Source organism: Lucilia sericata, unplaced genomic scaffold (genome assembly GCF_015586225.1).
Source record: "Lucilia sericata isolate MDLA Ls3-8-SP2 unplaced genomic scaffold, ASM1558622v1 Contig001650F_arrow, whole genome shotgun sequence".
In the NCBI taxonomy this organism is placed as follows: Eukaryota; Metazoa; Arthropoda; class Insecta; order Diptera; family Calliphoridae; genus Lucilia; species Lucilia sericata.
Genome location: NW_023995564.1, coordinates 12,501 through 33,408, shown reverse-complemented (window position 1 = coordinate 33,408; position 20,908 = coordinate 12,501). Strand labels below are relative to the sequence as shown.

Here is a 20,908-nt window from a genome sequence, read left to right as displayed (position 1 = left end):
AATACTTGATAAAGAAACCTTTTCTATACCTTGACGAGAAATGAACATGAAAGCTCTCACGATCATAAAATTAAACATCATGTTAGAAGTCATTCTATATTTAAAACCATGCAATTGAAAACATCTCCGATCTCAATGTACGGGAATATTTTATAGGGTTTATGGACCAGGACTAAGACAATTTTCGGACGAACAATTACACAGTGATACAGCAAAAAAATGCAGGGGTTCTCATATACCAATTCCATTTCGTTATAGTCCATAGAGTAGGAATATATTTTTAATTTTTCCCGATCACTTCGTTTAGTTCCTTTTTAAGAGCAAAAGATGTGAAAAAGAGCTATTTTTGAAGTTTTAACTTTAAAAAAATATATTTATGGTAGTTTGCAACCGATTTTCAAATTGGATATTTTGTTTTAAAGATACAAGTGTTGTCTTTCAACCCAAAAAAATAAATCCAAAATTTATGATTAATGTCTTGGTTACGGCCTTTTAAGTAAAAAAACTCACATTTTTTTCACAATTTTTAATTTTCATACTGCTCTACGTTGGCCATGAAGCAGTAACTTTAGCTTTTATTACATTTGAAAAAAGGCACATTAAGTTGGGTTTCCAATGATGGTCAATTTATGATAATCGATGAAAAAGGTTATGAGTTGTGCTAAGTTTTATAAAAATATAGCATATTTCTTCCATACAAAAACGTTCATGTTTCTGGTTTTCTTTGTAACAAGTTTAAAAAATGTTTATAAACATTTTTATACAAAAATTAATTTGTATGGAGAAAACCAAAAATTCGAGGAACATGCTATTAGAAAAATTGGCATAAATCATCCAGTTTTTCATAGATTTTTATGAAATAACAAGTTTTAGAAACCTTCCTTTATGTGATTCTTCAGGAAAGTAATAAAAGATGAACTCACTGCCTCAAGGTCAAAGTAGAGCATGATGAAAATGAAATTTTTTTAAAAAAGTGTGAGTTTCTTTACTTAAACGGCAACACTTGTATCATTAAAAAAAATATCGGATTTGAAAATCGGATGAAAACTACTACTAAACTTATGATTTTTCAAATTTAAAACTTCAAAAATGGCTCTTTTTCGCATCTTTTGATCTTAAAAAGTAAGTTAACGAAGTGATAGGGGAAAACTAAAAATATATTCGTACTCTATGGACTATAACGAAATAGAATTGGTATATGAGAACGCCTGCATTTTATTTTTCTTCACTTTTGTATCACAGTGTTATTTATAACAATAAGATATCAAAATATGTATGGGGGTCCGTGAAATTAAATAAATTCCTCAAGGGGTCCGCGAAGTAAAAAACGGTGGGAACCGCTGGACTAGACTATAGACAACACTACAGACTACACTATAGACTAGAATATAGACTAAACTAAACAAGGCTATAGACTAAACTTTATCTATAGACTAGACTATAAGCAAGAATATAGACTAGACTGTAGGATGAAATAAAACTACTATAAGCAATTTATAAAAAAAAAAAACTATTTCCTCTCTATTCATTAAATCCATTATCAAAGGAGTTAAAAGGGTTAAAGAGGAAGCAGGTAATTTAGATCGAAAATTCCATAAACTTTAACAATCATTTTCCTCTTCCTTAAAGAAAGAAAACATTTCTATAATTACTTCTATATTCACAGATGATGACAACAATATCATGTCCAACAACTCTGTGCAACCAGCCTGGCGTTCAAATTATAAACCCGACTCTACCGAAGCCATGACCGTTACCACTACCGACCTTATAAGCTGGGCCTTCCAGGTGGCCTGTGGCATGGAATATTTATCATCTAAGAAAGTATTACATGGTGATTTAGCGGCGAGAAATATTTTACTATGTGAAGATAACATTGTGAAAATTTGCGATTTTGGTTTGGCACGTTCCATGTACAAGAGTGATAATTACAAGAAACAGGGAGATGCCCCATTGCCCATTAAATGGTTGGCTTTGGAATCATTAAGTGATCATATCTTTAGCACTTATACAGATGTTTGGTCTTATGGTATTGTGTTGTGGGAATTATTCTCTTTGGCTAAGGTGCCTTATCCTGAGATTGACGCAAATCAAAGTTTATATTTGAAACTGAAGGATGGTTATCGTATGGAGAAGCCGCCCTATGCTAATGATGATTTGTATGATATAATGTTGGAATGTTGGAGTACAAATCCGGAAAGAAGACCCTTGTTTAATGTATTAAAGGAAAGATTTGCCTTAATGTTGGGCGAAGAAGTGACGAATGTAAGTTAAGGGATTTATCCATAAAAGTTTAGGAAATTTATAATAATTTTTTTGTTTGTTTTATGTTTAGCACTATGTGGACTTAAATGAGCCCTATTTAAGAGTTAATACCGAATATATGAAACATAATCCCACAGATTACTTATCATTAATGGGTTCACCCGATGAAATGGCACCACCACCGCCCAGATATGTTAATGGTCATATACTACCCGAAATACGTAAGTTTTTCTCATAAGCTTTTACTAACTTTTAACAAACATTTTGTTTAACTCCCACTTAAACCCATATTAACTTATATATTTGTATCTTGTTTCTGTTCTATTTCCATATCGAATACAAACCACCCATTCTTATGCACTACTCCATACATATACATATACTGTCATGCTTCACATATTTTACTGCACCCATGTACTACAATACTATCTCCCCATCAAACATATATACACACACACACCAAATTAAAAACTCCAGGCATAGATTTGTCTACCGATGATTATCTAACAATGAGTCCCAATGGTGACGCTGTCATATTCTCACCAACTCGTCCTAAGGACTCACCTAAAACTTTGGAAGATAATGATGATGATCAACCACCCAATATTTCAGCTACTTCTTTTAATTTCCCAGATACAGCAGCCCCCCAACATTCCCCCACTATAGTCAATAATCTGGATAGTCCGGTCAATAAACCGCCACGCAACAAAAAGGAAGGCATTGAACCTTTGCCCGAGGAAATACCCATGCTGCACAATGCCCAACATAATGAGGACAGCCCCGAACAACCAAGAAAATATACTCAAATGTTGCAGCAGACAAGAAATGCACCCTCACCGCGTCATCATGTGGCGGAGACCAAGCTGCAGGGTGAGGGAGGAGAGAATTATGTGAATATTAAATCACCGAAAAAGTTTATCAACAATAACGGCTCGAAAGCGCCGGATGCATTCTCAAATCCAAGTTATCAGATACTCAAGACTGGTAGTAGTGGAGAAACGAAATAATACGAGTACGCAGAATAAAGGAAAGAGAGGGAAGCTTTTCTCTCTTTCCCATTTGTGCGTAATGTTTTTAAGTTGTAATATACCGATATATTTATACAAAAAATTTGTTTTTAGAATTGAAATTAATTAGTAAACATTACCTAGTGATGTGTAAATTAATGATAATTTTAAATTAATTAAGCTTTTGTCACTAAAAAAAAGAACGCTTTCACATGTTTTTTCAACACTTAGCTTAAGATGGAAAAAAAGAGTTTTTGTTAATTTTTTTAAATGCAAATAGTTTAGGGGAAAAGCTGTTTAAGAAGCTGTCAATATTTTGTTTTAAGCTTTTTTTATAGTAATTCTTAGAAATTTAAAGCTTTTTATGTAAAATAAAAGCTTTATAGACTTCAAAGCTTTTTACGAAAAATATGCTTAAAATGCTTTTAAACTTTTTATGAAAATAATTTAAAAGCTTTAAATTTTTTATGGAAAATATGCTTTAAAAGCATTTTATGAAAAAGGGCCAAAAAAAGCTTTTTATAAAAAAAAAAAACAAAAAAGCTTTTTATGAACAAAAATTTTAAAGCTTTTAATTTTTTATGATAAAGAAGCTTTTTATGAAAAAGAGCCAAAAAAAAGGCTTTTTATAAAAAAGAAGCGAACAAGTTTTTGCTTTTTATGAACAAAATTTTGAAAGCTTTTAATTTTTTATGATAAGAAAGCTAAAAAGCTTTCATGTTTTTTTTTTAACTAAAAAGTTTATACGAAAAAGAAGCTTTAAAATGTTTTTATAAATGAATCTAAAGGATAAAACAAACTTACAAAGTTTTTTTACGAAAATAAAGTTTAAACAGCTTTTAAGGATTTTAAGTTTTTTTCCAAAAAAGTTTATAAATAAATCTAAAAAATTTAAATTAATAATAAAATAAACTGACAAAGCTTTTTATGAAAATAAAGTTTAAACAGCTTTTAAGGATTTTAAGAAAAAAAGCTTTCAACAAAAAATAAGTTATTAAAGCTTTTTGTGAAAAAAGAGTATTGAAATCATTTTATGGAATAAAAGCTTTAAAAGAAGTTGTATAAGCTTTCAATGAAAAAGAAGCTTGAGAAGCTTTTTATGAAAAATAATTAGGATTAAAGGATTTCAAAGCTTTTATAAAAATTCAGTTTAAAACATTTCAAGGCTTTTATGAAAATTGAGTTTTAAAGCTTTTAAAGAAGTTGTATAAGCTTTCAATGAAAAAGAAGCTTGAGAAGGTTTTTATGAAAAATAATTAGGATTAAAGGATTTCAAAGCTTTTATGATAACTAAATTTAAAAAATGTCAAGGCTTTTTTGAAAATTGAGCTTTAAAGCTTTTAATCAAAATTAAGATACAAATTTTTCAAAGCTTTTAACGATAAAAAAAGCCTTAAACTTTTATTTTTGTTACATTTTAGCATATTCACTGTAACTTATAATGAAAAGCTTTATTAAAACTTTGGAATATCAAAAGCTTTCTTTTCATCTTATTAGACAAACAAGCTTTTCCTACGCTTTCAGTTCTTCATATTTCAAATAAACTATTTATTAAAAAAGCTTTTAATATATAAATCCCATGAACATTTTATGTGTGACATTTTGTTTTTATTAAACTTTTTAAAAGTTTTCCAGAAAAACATTACTCAAAAGCTTTACATAACTTTTTGCTACTAGAAGTAGATATAATAAAAATCGTCCGAAAAAGTGCTTTAACAAAGCTTATTTTTATATTAGGCTTTCAACTCAAGATTTTGAAAAAGCTTTCGTCTTTATATATATTTTTTTACAAAACTGCCGTCTTCCTACTTCACTTTCTCCAACAAATCTTCTACCATCTTTGGCTTAAGTATCACTCATATTAAAGCTTTTCTTTAACAAAAAAGTAAAAGCTTTTTTGTTTTTTTCTGTTGCATTTAAGTTTGTATTTTTAAAATGTTATTTATTAAACAAAAAGGTCTTTAAAATAATACTAAACGTTATTATATTTGTTAGAGTTTAACTAAAAGTTTTAACTTAAAAGCAGATATTCATAAATATATTTTTGTTTCAAATCACCATAAAAGCCTCATTTTATTAATAAAAAAAGAACTAAAAACAAAAATATACATAAAAATAAATAAAATCTAAATTATAATTGTATTACTTTGTGTGTAATTTAGTGTAAAGTCTCTAACAATTTATTTAGCTTTAAATATTTTATGTACGTATTTACCATTAAGTATTTTTTTTAATTAAAAAAAAAACAAATGCATATTTAAAAAAATATGTACTATTTTTTAAAAACTTTATAGAAAAACCTAATAAATTTAATAAAACAAATGTTATAGAATTTTAAATTTTAAACAGAAATATACATACAAAAAAAAAATATACAAAATATCGCTTATATACACAAATCTAAATCAAATGAATGAATAAACAAAACTAAACTAAATAAATATTGTAAATTTATATTTTTTAAAGCTAACTTTTTTGTCCTATAAGTTTTATTATATTGATATATAAAAATATATTTAATTGTAAAATAAACTAAATTTTATAAATAAAAAAAAACGACTTTAATTTTAACATTTTTTAACCCTCTTTAACATATAGAGGCAACATAACGGTTATCTCCTTCAAATTTCTATATTAACAGTTATTGTGACCTATCGAGTTATGTAAACTGTTGTATACATTTTATTCTTTCTATCAAGTCCAAAAAACCTTTCTTCTTATCTTAAATCTGATCAGTTCAATCAAAAATTTCGAGTTTGTAGCTTTTTTATACCCACCATCAAAAAAGATGGGGGGTATATTGATTTTGTCATTCCGTTTGTAACACATCGAAATATTGATCATAGACCCACAAAAGTATATATATTCTGGGTCCTCATTAAATTCTAAGACGATCTAGCCATGTCTGTCCGTCTGTCCGTCCGTCTGTCTGTCTGTCTGTCTGTCTGTCCGTTGAAAGCACGATAGAGTCCGAATGGAAAGAGCTAGAGGGTTGAAATTTCACATAAATATTTCTTATAGGTAAGGTTTGTTTGGTATTGGAAATGGGCAATATCGGTCCACGTTTTCGGATAGCCCCCATACAAGTGGCCCCTCGAAAAGCAGCTTTAACAGCCATAACTTGTTTAAAAATACGAATATAGCGATGAAATTCGACATAAGTAAGTTTCTTATGATCCAAAATCACTATGTAAAATTTTATGAGGATCGGTCTATAATTGACTCTACCCCCCATATAAGGTCCCCTTCAGAAAATGACTTTAATGCTCATTACTGGCTTAAAAATACTAGTATATAGATGAAATTTGACATAAGTAAGTTTCATACGAGTCAAAATCTATCTAAAAAATGTTATGAGGATCGGTCCATGATTGACCCTACCCCCCATATAAGGTCTCCTTCAGAAAATGGCTGCAACGCTCATTAATGGTTTAAAAATACGAGTGTAGCGATGAAATTCGACACAAGTAAATTTAATACGAACCAAATTCTGTCTACCAAATTTTATGAGGATCGACCCATAATTGACCCTACCCCCTATATAAGATCCCCTTCAGAAAATTACTTTAACGCTTATAACTGGCCTAAATATACGAGTATATAGATGAAATTCGACATAAGTAAGTTTCGTTCGAGTCAAACGAGGTTTGATGGTGGGTATATAAGATTCGGCATAGCCGAATATAACACTCTAACTTGTTAACGTTAAGTTGTGCTTTTTTACAGAAAAATTTTGCTTAGTTTTTGCCACTTTAAACAAAATACATATTAAATTTGTGCTGCTATTCGAATTTAGAGAAAATTTCTAATTTGGAGATGTTGAGTTATAAAGGGTTAATCGTTATAAAACGTACCAATTTAGGAATTTGGGTCACTTAAATTTGGTAACTAAATGATGGCCCTATTGTGCTTTATCTATCTATCTATCTATCTATCTATCTATCTATCTATCTATCTATCTATCTATCTATCTATCTATCTATCTACCTATCTATCTATCTATCTATCTATCTATCTATCTATCTATCTATCTATCTATCTATCTATCTATCTATCTATCTATCTATCTATCTATCTATCTATCTATCTATCCTATCTATCTATCTATCTATCTATCTATCTATCTATCTATCTATCTATCTATCTATCTATCTATCTATCTATCTATCTATCTATCTATCTATCTATCTATCTATCTATCTATCTATCTATCTATCTATCTATCTATCTATTATCTATCTATCTATCTATCTATCTATCTATCTATCTATCTATCTATCTATCTATCTATCTATCTATCTATCTATCTATCTATCTATCTATCTATCTATCTATCTATCTATCTATCTATCTATCTATCTATCTATCTATCTATCTATCTATCTATCTATCTATCTATCTATCTATCTATCTATCTATCTATCTATCTATCTATCTATCTATCTATCTATCTATCTATCTATCTATCTATCTATCTATCTATCTATCTATCTATCTATCTATCTATCTATCTATCTATCTATCTATCTATCTATCTATCTATCTATCTATCTATCTATCTATCTATCTATCTATCTATCTATCTATCTATCTATCTATCTATATCTATCTATCTATCTATCTATCTATCTATCTATCTATCTATCTATCTATCTATCTATCTATCTATCTATCTATCTATCTATCTATCTATCTATCTATCTATCTATCTATCTATCTATCTATCTATCTATCTATCTATCTATCTATCTATCTATCTATCTATCTATCTATCTATCTATCTATCTATCTATCTATCTATCTATCTATCTATCTATCTATCTCTATCTATCTATCAAGTATAGTTTAGAGGCCATTGTTGTTTGTTTTATTCACCTCGATATACAAAATGTTAATTTGTTCTCTTGACACATCCCTGTTAAATTTAACATTTTACCATGCACCCGCGATTGATAACACAAAACAGCTGTTTGTTTTATTTTACTATTTGTTATCAATTCGTTATGTGTGCAAAAGAAAAACGTCAAACGTGATTATCGTTTTCGGCAAATAAAAACCACAAGCAGGCATTACAAAATTATTTGAAAGTTTTATAAAATTGTTTTGTTAAGAAAAATATATTTGTGTGTATAAAAACAAAATATTGAAAAGAAAAATATCTCTAAAAACGCAAATAATAAAAATTAAATTATGGCACATGCCACCAAACAAGTGAGTTCCATAAAATCAACATTTTTTCTGTATGTGACGCAATAAGCAAAGCAAGTGGAAACTACTTTTTGAATTTTTCTTTGTTTAAGTCGAAAAATAAATCCTGTTTTCTATAATTTTACTCATTTAGGGACCCCAACTGTTAAATGGTTTCAAACGTGTAACCCGTTTCGAAAAGGGTTTGGGCGCTCAATTGCCCGAAGCCTATAAGAAATTCTGGCGTGAATGGAAAGTTCAACAACCGGCTGCTGTCCACTATATCCCCAAAGAGGGTCAATGGGAACGCGACGAGGTGACAGGGGAAATTAAGCCAATACAAAATATTCCTTTACCTTTAATTGATACCCCAGAGAGTCACAAGGGTATTTGGGGTGGTGAGGCTGTCATTAAGGGTTTTCAAAAGCGTGAGCGTCTAAAGCGTCGTGTACCTCACTTCTGGGTACCAGTTTTACGTCGCTCGGTGGTACACAGTCAAGTTTTGAATGAGTATATGTCATTGGTGGTAACTGATCGTACTATTGAAAAGATTCACGAGTGTCATGGTTTCGATCATTATCTGTTGAAGGTAAGTGTAATTTTTGATGCATTTTAAAAATTAATTTTGATTTTAAAATGCGACCTAATTTGTGTATGTTTTTAATAATGGGATGTAGATAATCTTAAGAACGTACAAATGTCTTTAAATGTATACATGTATGTAATATTGTTTTAATATTATCGATCAGACATTGACCATTTTGCTTTAAAAGAAATCCTCTTTTATTAAGATCGCAAGTTTTCATTGGAAACATTTCAATGTGAACTTTGTTAAACTTATGAGGAGAGTTTTAAAGGGATTGATTCTAAATGGAAGCTTTTTATCCATTTTTATCTGTCTATCTATTTATCTACTATCTATCTATCTATCTATCTATCTATCTATCTATCTCTATCTATCTATCTATCTATCTATCTATCTATCTAATCTATCTATCTATCTATATCTATCTATCTATCTATCTTCTATCTATCTATCTATCTATCTATCTATCTATCTATCTATCTATCTATCTACTATCTATCTATCTATCTATCTATCTATCTATCTATCTATCTATCTATCTATCTATATCTCTATCTAATCTATTCTATCTATCTATCTATCTATCTATCTATCTATCTATCTATCTATCTATCTATCTATCTATCTATCTATCTCTATCTATCTACTATCTATCTATCTATCTATCTATCTATCTATCTATCTATCTATCTATCTATCTATCTATCTATCTATCTATCTATCTATCTATCTATCTATCTATCTATCTATCTATCTGTCTGTCTGTCTATCTATCTATCTATCTAATCTAATCTAATATATCTATTAACTTCATATTAACCTCCATTTTCTTCATTTTCCAGCACCCTGCTTGTGATTTACGTTCATCTTTAGCCTTGACTTTAAAGCGCAAAATCTTGCAAGATTTGCTATTGGGCTGTCCAGCCTATTCTGCTCAACCAGCTGAACGTGAACGTATTCTCAATGAATACAAATGTTACTTGGAAGGTGTAAGTTTCATCTAGCTTCCCAGAATCCTTTTAATCGAAATTTTACTTAAATTTTTCCCCAACCTAGTATACTCCCGAGGAAATTGAATGGTATGGCTATACCTATGATGATGCCCTTAAAAAACTACAAGCTCAATTACGTGCCGAAAATCCCGTTATACCACATAAAGTTGAATTTCGTATGAAATTAATTGAACAACTTAAGCAGGCTGGTATACGTGAGGCAAGTGGTTCTGCTGCGGCTGAAACATCGGACAAACCCAATGAACCTACTACAAAATCATCTGACAAAGATGCTGATATTGAAGCTTTAACCAAATTGGAATCATCGTCTTCATCTTCCACCTCATCCAATTGGTTGTCGAAAATCAATCCATTTGGCAAGAAACAGGAAACTTAATTTTCCATTGTTGACCAAATGTTCCTTGTTTCAAAAGAGTGTGTTCATAATGAAATTCACATAAAAATAGTTATAAAAAAAAAATATTTTTCAAATTTTCTTTTTCTTTCATTTATTTCCGATAATTTTCCGAACTTTTTTGGTTTTTATTTTAAAAAGAACTTAATATTTAATTTTGAAAGAAAAGCAAAAAATAATAACTTTGGCTTAGCCACAAGTTGGTAGAATAAAAAAACTAATTGTACTGAAAAATATTTAACAAATTTTAAAGATGTTTCATTTCAAAGGTATCTGATTGTGGAACAACAATATTTGCCTTTAAACTGAATATATTTTTTCTCTGGTTCGTCTGTTGAAATAAAAATAAAACAAAATCTATGTAATAGAAATAAAAATTTTATTTTGATGGTTTTAAATTTTGTGGGAGGAATGTTTTGGTAAGAAATTTTATTTGTGGTAAAATATTAATTTGGGTGAAATATTGATTTTTGGTGAATTTTTTTGTTAGACTTGATATTAAAATTGTTTAATAAGTGAAAAATTTATTTAGAGGAAAAAATATTTGTGGTGAAATATTGAAGTAAAGGTGAAATTTAATTTTTTTTTTTGAGGAAAAATTATTTTTGTGTAAAAGAACTATTTTTTTTAGTGAATAGTTGAATTTTATAATGAAAATTTCATTTAGTGGTATTCGTTTGACATAGTGGTGAAAAATTGACTTCAGAGGTGAAAAAAATAATTTAAATACAAAAAAAAATTTGCGAAAAATTTAGATTTTTTGGGATTTTTTTTAATTTTTTTTTTGTTTCGCATTTTGGTGAAAAATAATTAAGAGGTGAAAATTTCAATTTGAGAAGAAATATTGAATCTAGGTGAAATATTGATTTAAAGGTGAAAATTAAATTTTTTGAGAAAAACTATATTTTTTAGGAATCTTTTAATTTTTTTTTTTTTTTTGGTTATTTTGTAGTAAAAATTGATTAAGAGGTGAAAATTTCAATCAAAGAAGAAATATTGAATCTATGGTGAAATATTGATTTAGAGGTGAAAATTCAATTTTTTTAAGAATAAATTAATTTTGAGGATTTTTTAATTTTTTTTATAGTTTTGTGGTGAAAATTGATTAAGAGGTAAAAATTTCCTTCAGAGAAGAAATATTAATATATTTGAGGTGATTTAGAGGTGAAAATTAAATTTTTTGAGAAAAACTATATTTTTGAGGAATCTTTTAATTTTTTTTTGGTTATTTTGTAGTAAAAATTGATTAAGAGGTGAAAATTTCAATTTGAGAAGAAATATTGAATCTAATGTGAAATATTGATTTAGAGGTGAAAATTAGCCGATAGTCTTAGCAGCTAGTGCTCTATAATTTGTATTAGTTTATAATTAAATTATAATCTAATAAAGAATAATAATAATAATAATAAATTTTTTGAGAAAAACTATATTTTTGAGGAATCTTTTAAATTTTTTTGGTTATTTTGTAGTAAAAATTGATTAAGAGGTAAAAATTTCAAACAGAAGAAATATTGAATCTATGGTGAAATATTGATTTAGAGGTGAAAATTAATTTTTTTGAGAATAACTTAATTTTGAGGATTTTTTCAATTTTTTTGTAGTTTTGTGGTGAAAATTGATTAAGAGGTAAAAATTTCCTTCAGAGAAGAAATATTAATATATTTGAGGTGATTTAGAGGTGAAAATTAAATTTCTTGAAAAAAACTTTTGATTTTTTGAAGAATTTTTAAATTTTTTTTGGTAGTTTTGTGGTAAAAATTGATTAAGAGGTGAAAATTTCAATCGGAATAGATATATTGAATTTATGGTGAAATATTTACTTAGAGGTGAAAATTAAATTTTTTGAAAAAAACTAGATTTTTGAGGATTTTTTTAAATTTTTTTTTGTAGTTTTGGGGTGGAAATTGATTATGAGGTGAAAATTTTATTCTAAGGAGAAATATTGAATATATGGTGAATAACTGGTTTATAGGTGAAAATTCAATTTTTTGAAAAAAACTTGATTATTAAGAAATTTTTTGTGGTGAAAATTAATTAAAAGGTGAAAATTTCAATCATAGAAGAAATATTGAATCTATGGTGAAATATTGAGTTAGAGGTGAAAATTAAATTTTTTAAAGAAAAACTATTTTTTAAGTGAAAATTCATATTACCGACTCCATTTTATAGTAAAAATTCGAATTGATGGTGAAAATTTGATTTAGAGTTGAAAAAAGTAAAAACTAAATTTTTATTGAAATATTGATTTTTGGCGATTTTTATTAGGAGGTGAAAAAAATCATTTTATTAGGAAACATTTAATTTGTGGTGAAACATTGATTAACTTTTTAAAATTAAAATTATTTAGTGGTGAAAAGGTTAAATTTGTGGTGAAATATGTTTTATATTAAAAAAATTTACTTTTTATAAGATTATTGAGAAGAAAAAGTGATTTAAAAATGAAAGTTTATTTTAAGACAAGAAATTAGTTTAGAGATAAAAAAATTATTAGAGATAAAAAATTAATTTTTGATTAAAAAAATATTTTTAACAAATTAGCGCATTATTAATGAGTACAAAAACAAGCGGAAACCAAGCATGAATTGATGAATAAAAGAAATTAAAATAAAGTTTTCGAATTGCTTTCAGCAAAAACTTGATAAGCCATAAAATAAAAAAAGTATTTAGGAACATAAGCAAAAAAAAATATATACATTTTTAAATCTTTATGGCTTATCATAGTTTTGCATTAAGCCTTCTATTATATAAATAAAACCCTTTATTATAAGATATTTATATAAATATAATGCGAACATTATATAAATTTATTATGTTTTTAGATCTTGTTATAATTAAATAATACATTTAAAAAAAAGACGTTTAAAATTGTGTTTTAAATACAATAATAATTACTTTTAATGTTTATCATTAATAATTAAAAATACATTTAGATATAAAAATTATATTTATAAAATAATATTGCTGAAATAAGTGTTATTATTACATATTTAAAATACCAAGGAATGCTCTCTATTCAAATATAAATCAATATAAAATGATCATTAAGAAAATGACTTCATTTTTATAAAAAAAAATAATAATGTTAACAAAAATATAAAAACAATAATAAATTTAAAAAAATATATATATTTGTGCTTTTAAAGTATACAAAAAGAAAAAGAACATCGGCAAAGAGTCATACAGATTTAAAGGACACTTACAACACACTTGTAAATGTTTAAAAATGTTTAATGATCTAACATTTCTACGCTATGGGATTCTTTTTCATCAATTCAATATCGGCTGCCATCATATCGTTGACCAATTCCATAAATGTTACTTTGGGTGACCAATTCAATTCACGCTTAGCTTTCGAGGCATCACCCAACAAAAGATCTACTTCGGTGGGACGGAAATATTTGGGATTTATTCGTACACGCACCACGCCGCTATCCTGTTCGATGCCAACCTCATCAACACCTTCTCCCTGCCAGACAATTTGACGTCCTATATAACGAAATGAGGCCTCAACAAATTCACGTACACTATGCGTTTCTCCGGTGGCAATGACATAATCTGAGGGTTTTTCCTGCTGCAACATCATCCACATGGCTTCTACATAATCCATAGCATGACCCCAATCACGTTTCGAATCTAAATTACCCAATTCAAAATATTCCAATTGATTGAGATAGATTTTTGCCACTGAGCGGGTAATTTTGCGTGTTACAAAATTTTCACCTCTTCGTGGTGATTCGTGATTAAAGAGTATGCCATTGCAGGCAAACATATTGTAGGCTTCTCTATAGTTGATGACAATCCAGAAACCGTACATTTTGGCGCAGGCTAAAATTAAAGTTTTGGTTGGAGGAGGGTAGGCAATCTTGTTAAAGTAAAGTGTTATTTCTAGAACAGAAAGGAATGCATTCTGCGTGTCATATTTGTCACTTGAAACACAATCTATTCTAAATATATTACCTCAAAAAATATCTAATACTGTTCCTTCTAAACATACCAGTAGTTTAGCACTAGTTTTTGTACTCATTAATTTCGCCATTTTGTTATACAAATAGTTTTAATAACTGATTCATCAATATACAATCCAAACGTCTAAAGTTTTAGATTTCACACCAAAAAGATTAAAAAAGTGAGCTAACATGTACTTTTTTCTGATTTTCTACGTATGTCACATGATCATTTGATAAATGAGGGGTGTTCTGTTAACAGGGAATCTAAACTATAACTAGTTATTCAAGGCTACTACTGCTCGCTATTATTAGTCAGATTTTTTTGAAATTTTCAAATTTAAAAGAATTTAACCTAAAGATGGGAAATATTGTTTAGTTTTAAGCTTGTAGCATGATTTCAATCAGCCCCCTTTTTTGTAAAAATAACAAAGATTCCAAACATTATCTGTCTGCCAAAGAATGTCCTTATAAAATATAAAATTTTATCTCACTTACCATATGGAGATCTGGGATAAAATGGTGTCTGTTCATTTTGTGGTGTTTCCACTACCTTGCCATATAACTCTGAGGTAGATGCTTGATAGAATTTCACTTTATTCTCCATGCCACAGGTGCGTATGGCATCCAATATACGTAGTGTACCAACGGCATCCACTTCCGCGGTATATTCACTAAGATCAAACGATACCTTAACATGGGATTGAGCCGCCAGATTATAAATTTCTTCCGGTTTAACCATATTAATAATTTTCACTAAACTGCTGCTATCGGTCATGTCACCATAGTGTAATTTCATAAATCCACCTTTGTGGGCCTGTGGATCGGCATATAAATGTTCTATACGTGAGGTATTGAAGGTACTAGCTCTCCGAATAATGCCATGAACTTCATAGCCTTTTTTCAACAAAAACTCTGCCAGATAAGAGCCATCCTGTAAGTATAGTAAATTACATTTATCATATTATTATAGTAATTAAAAAAACAACACTTCACGTTAATCTTATCTTCACATTCGATATTTTATTTTCATATCGTACTTTTTCATAAAATATGATTCATTTTTGTTCTATTATGGTATTTTAACTAAATTTTACACGCCTTTTAATTTCGCTAATTTTCCTGGTAAATTAATTTTTCTTTTTTGATTTTTTTCTTTACATTACCTGTCCCGTTATGCCGGTTATTAGCGCAATACGTTTTCTCTCTTGTGTTTCACCATTTAATTCTTTGTTTGTACTTGTTGTAACATTTTCTACACTATTTTCTTGACTTTCAGCCATTATTTTTTGTTTTTTGGAAAGAATTTTTATTTATAAAATTATATTAAATTTAATATAAACAAATTTTAATTTTATTTCCCGACCAAAAAATGCACTTAGTTTGAACAGCTGCTGGTTTTTTCAGCAACAACAAAAACAACACTGGCGAACAGAGCCCTGCGCCGACAAATATGAACTAACAGCGGCGGCGACTGACACTAAATATGTCGGCGGCGGCTGAAAACCTACTGTAAGCCGGCTAAGTTTTCAACTACGTTTAGTTTTTAAATTTTCAACGATTTTAAATAAAAACGGAATCCGAGAGATCAGAAAGAGGGATTTTGGAAGCAAATATATTGTTTATAACAACAAAAGAGAGCAAGCTCAAAAGTTGTGTGAGAAATTATGCAGGGATGAATAAAAAATTCTTAAAAATTAAAAACAAATCCTTTCTCCAAGTTTTACGAGGATCTGCCGATATTTAACCCTATTCTCCATATAAAACATCTTGCAGAAAATCAGTTTTTAAAAAATTTTGCATTAAGAAAATGATCATTAACGTAAAAACAAAACAAATAAAATTATTTATTTGCTAGCTATACCCAGTGTGCTGTGCTACCTTAAAAGCAATATAAATAAGAAACCCATTTAACGATTTTTATGATTCTAACTACAATGATTTTCCAGATATACAATTTGTTACATACGGGAGATTCCACGCAAATTATTGCAATTTCGCCAATTATTCCGAACGTTAATTAAGATTTTAATTTAATCTATGAAAAATTTAGCAAGTACTAGCAATGTTGAGGAGTCAAATCCTAAAAGCGAGGAGGAAATCACTCACCCGCCAGAAGACAGAACAGCAATGCTCTCCAGAATTGGGAATGTGTCTATTAAAAATACTGCTATTCCTATGCCTGATAAGGACACCGCAGTGCCATCAACAGTACTCACTGCATTAATAGCCACTTCAGGCTATCCGGAGGAGTCAAATCCAAAGAGCGAGGAGGTGACCACCAACTCGCTGGAAGACAGTTTAATGGATGACCATGATTGAGGTTATCCAAATAAACCTCCATCGGAGCGAGACAGCTACCAACGCTCTGATGGCTAAAATCAACACAGGTAAAATACATATAGCTTTAATCCAGGAACCTTGGACGATTCGCAACAAGGTTTCTGGATTAAATCACGTAAATTTCCAACTTTTCTACGCTGATACAGGATCTCGCCCGAGAACATGTATCTTATGTCACAAGAACTTATGTTTTCTCCTCTCAACAGGATTATCAACATCGGATGCAACGGTGCTGAAGCAAGGTCGAGGCAACATATACCTTGCATCTATTTACCTGCCTTTCGATTCTCCGACCCTACCACCAACGTCGGATCTGATGAAACTGGTTGAAGAGGCACAAAGGAAAAATAAGAAAATTGTAATAGGTTGTGATGCCAACTCGCATCATGTAGCTTGGGGTAGTACAAACACCAATCGCAGGGGACAAGCCCTCATGGATTTCTTTAATACTAAAGACTTGATAACATTGAACTTAGGTAATAAAGCTACCTTCGTCAATAGAATCAGAGAAGAAGTATTAGATATAACTATATGTTCAGAAGAGCTTATAAACGAAATTCAGGATTGGAGAGTTTCGGACGAGCACTCCTTTTCTGATCATCGGTACATAAGATTCAAAATACTAAGGCCACCACCAAAGCCGATAAAGTTTCGGAATAAGTCTAAAACTAATTGGACAATGTTCGGGGCCTTACTAAAGAACCGTTTAGGTCAGGACACTTTTCAATGTCGAAATAAAGAGGATATAGATGCCAAAGTGGAAACGTTCACAAGTGCCCTGGTTGAATCGTTCGAGGACAGCTGCCCTCTGCGAGAGCGGAGATCTGCCCAGGAAAAACCCTGGGTAACTGGGGAGATCCGGAACCTTGGGAAGACTCTTCGCAAACTATTTAACCGGGCACGGCGTAAAAAGACCGCAGTATACTGGGATGAGTATCGTAATAAACTTGGTGAATATAAGAAAATCGTTCGAAGAGCCAAACGAGACTCCTGGAAACTTTTCTGTGAACAGGTAGATAGCGTAAATGAGGTATCGAAGATAAAAAAATTCCTATCCAAAACTCATGTCCAACCGGAATCTATGATCGATGACACGGGCAGGAGGCTTGAGGATATGGAGGAGACAATGAAACTCCTAATGGATTCTCATTTCCCACCCGGTATATCGAATAACATAGATGAACCGATATTGGAGGAAGGGGAGGGTAACACGGAAATAGTTATTACAACTGACATGGTTAAAGGGGCAATCAAGAGCTTTGCTCCCTATAAAGCTGCAGGGCCGGATGGAATTTTCCCGGCACTTTTGCAGGTGGAGGCGGGACTGGTTTCCGTACATCTGTCACAGATATTCACTGCATGCTTAAAATTGGCATATACCCCAGTTAAATGGCAGGATGCAAGGGTAATATTTATACCCAAACCAGGGAAACCTAGCTATGCGACACCTAAGTCCTATCGACCGATAAGTCTTACGTCCTTCCTACTTAAAACCTTGGAACGGATAGTCGATAGCATGGTTAAAAGCAGCATACCATACAATGACCTTAAATATAAGCAGCATGCTTATGTAAAGGGACGATCGGTGGAGACCGCTTTAAATGAAGTTGTCCACTACATAAGTGAATCTTTCGATAGCAAACTGTATACACTGGCAGTATGCATTGACATCGAAGGCGCTTTCAATAACGTGCACACTGATACCCTTATCCAATCCCTAGACCAGTTTTATGTTGACCGGGTGCTCCGTAACTGGATCAACTACATGCTAAGGAACAGATGGATAAGCTGCGAGATGTACGATATAACTATCAGGAAAAAGGTATTTCGCGGTATACCACAGGGTGGCATTTTGTCACCTTTACTCTGGGTCACCACGATTAATAGCCTCCTAAGGACCCTAACCGAGAAAGGACTTAGACCTGTCTGCTATGCAGACGATGTCGTAATACTTTTAAAGGGAAAGGATCCAAATTACTTGTGTAGAAGAGCTGAGGAGGCTCTGAATACGGCCTTGAGCTGGGCTCAACCGAGAGGCCTCAATGTTAACCCGGCGAAGACGGAAATCTGTCTTTTCACAAGAAAGACAAAAATTTCTACATATACTGAACCTTGCTTCTTGGGCAAGAAGATACCGGTGACAGACAAAGTTAAGTACTTAGGTGTAATACTTGACCGGAAATTAAAATGGAGACACCACATAGAGGATAGGATCAACAAGGCACATCGGTGCTGGGCGATATGTAGGAGAACCATAGGCATGAAATGGGGTCTTAGTCCTACTATGACAAATTGGCTTTATAAAAGTGTAATTAGACCAATTCTAGCTTATGCTTCAATAATCTGGTGGACTGCTTTGGACAAAAAGTGTAATATCAAACTACTACAGGGAGTTCAGCGTACATGCTGCTTGGGTATAAGTGGTGCCATGTGTACTACTTCAACCAAGGCTCTGGAAACGTTGCTAGATATTCCACCCATTGAAACATATATAAGATATGAGGCGGCGCTTACAGCCGAACGGCTCTTTACTTTAGGCGAACTGGCCAAAAACGGTTATAGGACACGTCATCAATGTATACTGGACACATTGGAAGGTTATACACATTCATCGGACGTGCCTGATCGCATACCAGACACTGAATATGTCGGAAACTTTGAAACGCTAATCCCAGATAGAATGTCTTGGTCAAGCGGAACATTAGAGCAAATACCAGTAGGAATCCGTTGCTACACGGATGGCTCTAAATTAGGGGACAAAGTGGGTCTGGGGTTCTATATTGAAGACCCAGAAACAGAAATATACCACCGTTTACCTAATCATAACACAAGCTTCCAGGCAGAAGTACGAGCAATAACGGAATGTGTAAATTGGATTAGAATAAATATGGCGCCCACAGGGCTTAATATATTTACCGACAGCCAGAAGGCAATTTGTGCGATATCAGGTGATAGAATTAAATCTAAGACCGTATTGGATTGTAAGAAAGCTTTAACTGAATACTCTCCCAGAGGTAAGGTTCACATCATATGGGTACCAGGCCACTCGGGAGTAGCCGGCAACGAAAGGGCGAATGTAATAGCTTTAAAGGGAAGGGAGCTCGATGTAGTTAACCTGACAAACGCAAAACCATTCGACGCAACAAAAGCTGAATTAAAAATATGGATGAGAGAATCCCATAAGGCCTCTTGGAATAATGAAACGGTGGGTAGAACCACAAAGATTCTATGGGGTGACCCTGATGAGAGCAAGACGAGAAATCTTCTCAAAATGAGCAAGTCTGAGGTTAGTATGATGGTACGTATTCTCAGTGGACACACAGGATTACGAGCACATCTATACAAAATTGGACGTGCGAATTCAGACGAATGTAGAGCATGTGGAGAGGACAGTGAAACTCTGGAGCACTTTCTTTGCCATTGTCAGGCATTCGTCGAAGTTAGATCCAAGTATCTTGGAAGTGATGTTATTCCAGAAATAACATTCTTAACCAACACCGATTGGAAGATTCTTAGGAATTACGTCCAGGAAACTGAGTTTCTGAACATGGAAAAATAATACATTCAGTGAACAATTTTTTTTTTTTTTTTTTTTTTTTTTTTTTTTTCTTGAATTGGAGCGCACAACAGGCCCGATAGTGGCCTAGGTGTATTTCTTCGGATTTGATGTAGTATACATCCTCCTATCAACCTACCTACCTACCTACCTATGAAAAATTTGAATAATCTAATAGTTTCCCAGATATACAAAATGTTGTATTTAATTTATATGGGAAGTGCCAAGTCCCCCATTGAAAGTCCGCCCGTAATTCTCTAAATGTTCTTCAGTAAAATTTGAAGATTGTAGCTCTAATAGTTTCTCAGATATACGAATTTTTTTATTTAATTCATATGGGAGCCCCAGATGAAAGTCCGCCCTTTTTCTCCAAAATGTTCAGATGAATATTAAAGTTCTTTGTGCAAAATTTGAAGAATTTAGTTCAAATAGTTTCCCAGATAAACGAATTTTTGTATTTAATTCATATGGAAGGTTCCGCTCCCCTCATTGGTAGTCCCCCAATTTATTGCCCAAAATGTTTACATGGATGTTAAAGTTCTTCCAGAACAACATCATTTAAAGGGATCACAAAGAGATTGAAAAATATTCCAAAAGTTTCACTTTGAAAACA

At 31.2% G+C, this 20,908-nt stretch overlaps 3 protein-coding genes across 6 annotated transcripts in view; 2 read left to right on the top strand and 1 right to left on the bottom strand.

Moving 5' to 3' along the window:
* The window catches only part of LOC119612321 (vascular endothelial growth factor receptor 2), a 32,744-nt gene extending 26,931 nt beyond the window's left edge, over positions 1–5,813 (top strand). For all 4 annotated transcript variants that reach the window (XM_037968118.1, XM_037968116.1, XM_037968114.1 and 1 more), the window contains 4 exons: positions 1,547–1,573; positions 1,667–2,265; positions 2,336–2,486; positions 2,743–5,813. In XM_037968118.1, the coding sequence (XP_037824046.1) occupies positions 1,547–1,573; positions 1,667–2,265; positions 2,336–2,486; positions 2,743–3,272 (1,307 nt within the window). In that variant the 3' untranslated portion in view covers positions 3,273–5,813. The remainder of the gene's footprint in view (positions 1–1,546; positions 1,574–1,666; positions 2,266–2,335; positions 2,487–2,742) is intronic.
* Positions 5,814–8,244: 2,431 nt separating this feature from the next.
* LOC119612323 (39S ribosomal protein L28, mitochondrial) lies at positions 8,245–10,812 on the top strand. Its single transcript, XM_037968119.1, has 4 exons — positions 8,245–8,483; positions 8,614–9,048; positions 9,888–10,034; positions 10,102–10,812. The coding sequence occupies exons 1-4, from the start codon at positions 8,463–8,465 to the stop codon at positions 10,432–10,434; spliced, it is 936 nt and encodes a 311-aa protein (XP_037824047.1). The 5' UTR covers positions 8,245–8,462; the 3' UTR covers positions 10,435–10,812.
* Positions 10,813–13,558: 2,746 nt separating this feature from the next.
* Positions 13,559–15,838, bottom strand: LOC119612324 (GDP-mannose 4,6 dehydratase). Its single transcript, XM_037968120.1, has 3 exons — positions 15,563–15,838; positions 14,895–15,330; positions 13,559–14,277 (listed from the first exon to the last, which is right to left on the bottom strand). The coding sequence occupies exons 1-3, from the start codon at positions 15,677–15,679 to the stop codon at positions 13,697–13,699; spliced, it is 1,134 nt and encodes a 377-aa protein (XP_037824048.1). The 5' UTR covers positions 15,680–15,838; the 3' UTR covers positions 13,559–13,696.
* Between the last annotated feature and the right edge of the window lie 5,070 nt (positions 15,839–20,908).